The sequence below is a fragment of the Chrysochloris asiatica genome, unplaced genomic scaffold (genome assembly GCF_000296735.1).
Source record: "Chrysochloris asiatica unplaced genomic scaffold, ChrAsi1.0 scaffold00120, whole genome shotgun sequence".
In the NCBI taxonomy this organism is placed as follows: domain Eukaryota; kingdom Metazoa; phylum Chordata; class Mammalia; order Afrosoricida; family Chrysochloridae; genus Chrysochloris; species Chrysochloris asiatica.
In genome coordinates this window covers 6,908,030-6,913,678 of record NW_006408638.1, presented here as the reverse complement: position 1 = coordinate 6,913,678, position 5,649 = coordinate 6,908,030, and the positions used below count along the sequence as shown (strand labels likewise).

Below are 5,649 nucleotides of genomic sequence, written 5' to 3'. Positions count from 1 at the left end.
AGAGGGAAAGGGGTTGAGGACTGTGGTGGGGGGGTGCAGGCTTACAGGGTACACCCCTTGGTTGGGTGAGGATGCATGGACGGGATGGTAACTATGCCAATGAAATGATAGATGATAGAATGAATGTAAATCTAAAGTTCTCCCTTGTAGACTATCACACAATTCACAATAAAACATTTATTAAAAAAAAAAAAAAATGTATCCCCTTTAACTAAAAAGAAACCATTTCCCAACTGAACACATATAAATTAAATTCTACCTCTTTTTCTTGACAAAAAAAAAAAAGAATTGGTCTGTGTTCCATCATTTTAAGAGGTACCATATGATCAATAAGGAGCTCTGGTAGCGTACAAATCGGGCTGCGAACCGCATGGTCAGCAGTTCGAAACTACCAGCTATTCCACGGGAGAAAGATGAGGCTTTCTGTTCCCATAAAGATTTACAGCCTCGGAAACCCTGTACAGAGTCGCTATGAGTCGGAACCGACTCCACAGCACATAACCACCATTTGATCAATAACCGATAGTATTAGAGGAAAAAGTCCAAATGTCACTGAAGGTATTGGCAGAAAAACAAGGCTCCGGGAATTGATGAAATATAAACTAAAATCTTTCAACCAATTGATTCTGCACTGGAGGTGTTCACTTGTATATGGTATGAAATTTGGAAGACAGATATCTGGACAACTGATTGGATGAGATCCATATTTGTGCCCATGCCAAAGAAAAGTGACCCAACAGAATGCAGAAATCATCAAACAATATTATTAATATCACATGCAAGTAAAATTTTGCTGAAAAATATCCAAAAACAGTTATGGTGGTACATCGATAGTGAACTTCCAGGAATTTAAGCCAGATTCAGAAGAAGATGTGGAACTAGAGATATCATTGCTGATGCCATATAAATCTTGACTGAAAGCAGAGAATATCAGAAAGATGTTAATTTGTCCTTTATTGACTATGCAAAGGTTTTTGACTGTGTGGATCATAACAAACTATGGAAAACATCAAGAAGAATGGGTATTCCAGACACTAATTGTGCTCATGACGAACTTGTACACAGACCAAGAGGCAGTCATTTGAGCAGAACAAAGGTATACTGAATGCTTCTAAATCAAGAAATGTGTGCACCAAAGTTGTATCTTGTCACCACACCTATTCCATCTGTATGTTTAACAAATAATCCAAGAAAGTGGATTGTATGAAGAAGAATTTGTCATCAGGATTGGAGGAAGACTCATTAACAACCTGCAATATGCAGATTATACAACCTTGCTTGCTGAAAGTGAAGAGGACTTGAAATACTGATGAAGATCAAAAACTGTAGCCTTCATTGGACTAGTGAAAGGAAATGTGGATAGGTCTCTTGTGATATATTAGGGAGTAATTGTTATCAGGGCTGATTGTGAGGGTTGGAAATGTAAAGGTAGATGTTTTACAGCATGGAGGAGAGTGATTAACTTTCCAGTCTAGGAGCAGAGGTCCCTGGGACCATCAAGGGAGAAGAGCGGAGAGTGGGACCCTACCCAGAGAAGCAGTGACGCCAGAGATAGAGGCAGAGACGATGACGTGGAGAGATGGAGCGGCTGGAGACTTAAGATGCAGAGAGGGAGAGGGGCTATGTGCTGACGACCGGGGGGTGGGGAGGTGGGCAGGCTTGCAGGGTATACCCTGTGGTTAATTGAGGATGCATGGAGGGGATTGTAACCATGGCAATGAAACAATATATGATAGGATGAATGTAAAACTAATGTTCTCCCATGTAAACTATCACAGAATTCACAATAAAACATTAAAAAAAAAAAAAAAACAAACAAACTAAAGACCTCAATTCAAAAATTAAAAATAAAACCACATATAAAAGTTACTTTAACAACTGGACCATAAATGACATTTTGAAAAAAAGACTGAAGTTGTCAAAGAGTTCATTTTGCTTGGATCCACAATCAATGCTCATGGAAATAGCAGTCAAGAAATCAAACCATGTATTGCATTAGGCATATCTACTGCAAAGGATCACTTTTAAGTGTGAAAGAGCACTAAGGTGTACCTTAACCTAAGCTATAATATTTTCAATCACCTCATATGCATGAAATCCTAGTAGCATGATGGATTACAAACTGGGCTGATAATCACAAGATCAGTAGTTCGAATATACCAGTTACTCCCCAGGAGAAAGATGAGACTTTTTGATCCCTCAGAAACTCTATACAGAGTAAGTATAAGTCAGAACGGACTCAGTGGCACACAACAACCAACATATGCATGTGTAAGTTGGACAAGGAATAATTGGAAAAAAAAATTTTTCACCTTAAGATTATTTCCTGCCAAATTCAGCCATTCCAAATGTACTAGCTCCTTTAGTCCTTCCACGTAGCCAATGCTATTATGAGGCAAATTTAACACCCGGAGTTGAGTCAGTTTGGCCACACCCATCATCCTTACAAGCCGATTATTAGCCACTGACAACTGTGAAAAGGAAACATCTCATTATCCTTGGGAATAAAATATATATCTTCCTGTTACGTTTTAGTTAAAAAGCTTATTTAAATGGTCAAGCATCCCCAAATACATAAATCTGTACTTTTTAGATAATAGTATATTATCTAAATATTCCACAATGTAAATATTAGGGGTTTTGTTAATGTTACTAAGCAATGGAAAATACGGATTAAGCTGAGTAATCAGACCAAGCCCAACTACGAAAGAGAAAACATTTTAACATGGCAACAATTAAAGCTCTACAAGAACAAGGTCTTTATGCTATCTTACTCAGGATGTGAACAGTGCCAGACAACAGGAAAAAACCCACTGCCATTGAGTTAATTCCAACTAATGATGACTCTAACAGAAGCCCAGTAAACATTTGCTGAATTAATGAATGAATGAACTTTTTACCCCTATTGTGAGGTAGAAGGTTATCTTAGCAACACAATATTCTGCCAACATAAAAATGTTTTAATTTTTAACAATGCTTCTTCTAGTCCACTCTACACATAGCACAGGCGTTTTCATCTTCATGAGAAATTATCAAACAAAATGATTTGCTGTTTTCCAGGCCTGTAGGATTATTTTTTGTTTGGTTATTTTAATGTTTTATTTTGTTTAATAACAATGGTTCTATGTTATGATTTCCCCAGATAATAATGCTTACCTGTATTAATCGTCTACATTTCTCAAGATTTTCCAATTTAATAATTTGGTTTTTATCCAGAATCAAAGTATGAATATCCGCTTCACAAGGTAAATTTGAACCTAATTTCTGTAGTCCTTGACCTGACCAATTGACCACTGATCCTTGAAAAATAGAAGGGAAATTATTGGAAAACACAAATAAAGCAAATACAATAGCTGAGCATAAGTATGAAATTACACTCATTTGAAAATCTATACATTTAAGACTTTAAAACACTGTTTTTATTGTTGTGTACCATTAAGTCAATTCTGACTCATATGAGTAAGAAACACAAGCACATAGTAAATACCAAGAATTTAAAAGGAAACCAGTTCTAAATGACCACATATTTAAATTACTCACTTTTCCTCAGAAATACAACAGTACTCCTAGATTTGTGATTTTCTGCTCAAGTCTCTACAGCCTTTTGGAATTCTCCACATTTATATATGAGTTATTACTACATATTTTATGGCCAAGTAATAGCTTTTTTAAAAATAAGAAGTAAACTTTTTATAAAGATCAACTTGCTTACAACCTAACTTCTAGCATATTATCAAGTATTTTTCATATTGTAGTTCAGTTCTCTCAGGAAAAAGAGATTATAGACAAAGGCTGTTAACCAGAAGCTTTTTACTAAGTTAAAGCTCCACTGGTTGCCTTTCTACTCCATAAATGCCTTTGTACAACCTGAGCCAAAATCACTTTTCTTTCACATTAGGATGACAGTATACATTACAGCCCAAACCAGAACAATTTTTATAGTGAAAGGTGATGCTAGAAATCACAAGTAACATAATATCTAAAGACTTACTGGCATACAGCAATTACAGTGAGGTGCTATGGAATAAAGCACTGGATCGAAAGGTTGGTTTGAACCAAAAGGTTAGTGGTTCAAATTCACCAGTCACTACTCAGAAACCCAGTCGGAGTCAACTTGATAACAACAACTGGCACACAGCACTCATAAAGCACTTTAGTATAACAGAACAGATGTTTAAATCCTGGCCCATCATAATTGTTGTTAAGTGCCGTCAGGTTGGTTCTGACTCATATGAGTATGTACAGGGTTTCCGAGGAGCGGCTGGTGAACTAGAACCGCCGACATTGCAGTTCAAACCAACCTTGCAGTCCAGAGCATTAACACGCAGCACCACACCAGGACTCCTCATCATGATTACCCATTGTGGTATCTTGGGCAAGTTATTTACTTTGAGCTCACTTGCCTTACTCTGGAGAACGGGGATGATAATGGTAATACCTGTCTTATAATGTTGTTCTGTACAGTTCTGGTGTGGCACTGTGGGTTAATGCGCCAGACTGCAGTTAAGTATGAACTGCAAGGTCGGTGGTTCAAGCTCACCAGCTGCTCCTTGGAAACCATATACAGGGTCGCTATGGGTCGGAACCGACTTTACGGCACTTACCAACAACATACAGAAAACGAGATACTGTAAGAAAAGCATTTGGAACATCTTCTGGCTCAAAATAAATGTTCTACAAATGTTACCCAAGGAGCTCTGGTAGCGTAGTGGTTAAGAATCAAGCTGCTAATCTCAAGGTCAGCAGTTTGAAACTACCAGCAGTTCCGTGGGAGAAAGATGAGGCTTTCTGCTCCCGTAAAGATTTACAACCTAGGAAACCCTGTGCAGGGTCGCTATGGGTCGGAACCGACTTGACAGCGCTTAACAACAACAAAATGTTACCATGGGGTCGGTTTGAACTACAAGGTCTATCGTTGAAACTCACCAGTTGCTCCTCAGAAACTCCTGTTGTTGTTAAGTACCATGGAATTGGTTCCGACTCATAGTGACCCCTGTACAGGGTTTCCAAGGCTGCAAATCTTTACGAGAGCAGAAAACCTATCTTTCTCCCGCGCAACAGCTAGTAGTTTCGAACTGCAGACCTTGAGGTTAGTAGCCCGATTTGTAACCACTACGCTACCAGAGTTGGAACCGACTCAACGGCACATAACAACAACAACACACACACACACACATATATATATATATATATATATGCATGTATCTATGAATATTCCTGGTGTAGAGCTGCAGGATCAGCACTGGACTGCTAACCACAAGGTCAGTAGGTCAGCAGTTCAAAACCACAAGGTGCTCCTTGGAAACCTTATATAGGGTTGCTATGAGTCTGAACCGACTCAACAGCACTTACCAACAGTATGTATGTATGTACATGCACATATACATGTATATGTGCATACATATGTATTGTTGCTGTTTTAGTGCAATTGAGTCGGTTCTATATAGGGTTTCCCAGGAACGGCTGAAGAGTTGGAACTTCCGACCTTGTGGGTCAAATGGACCTTGCAGTCCAAGGCTTTATCCCACAGCGCCTATGGAGTCCTGGTGTAAAGCTGTAGGATCAGCACTGGACTGCAAACCACAAGGTCGGCAGTTGAAAGTCACCAGCCACTCCTGGAAACCCTATATAGGGTTGCTATGAATTAGA

At 38.7% G+C, this 5,649-nt stretch overlaps 1 protein-coding gene across 1 annotated transcript in view; it reads right to left on the bottom strand.

The window, feature by feature from the left end:
* CEP97 (centrosomal protein 97kDa) overlaps window positions 1-5,649 on the bottom strand; it is a 60,170-nt gene that overhangs the window by 53,490 nt on the left and 1,031 nt on the right. Inside the window, exons 2-3 of the mRNA XM_006868623.1 lie at window positions 3,157-3,299; window positions 2,313-2,471 (exon numbers count right to left, since the gene is read on the bottom strand). Of these exons, the coding sequence (XP_006868685.1) occupies window positions 2,313-2,471; window positions 3,157-3,299 (302 nt within the window). The remainder of the gene's footprint in view (window positions 1-2,312; window positions 2,472-3,156; window positions 3,300-5,649) is intronic.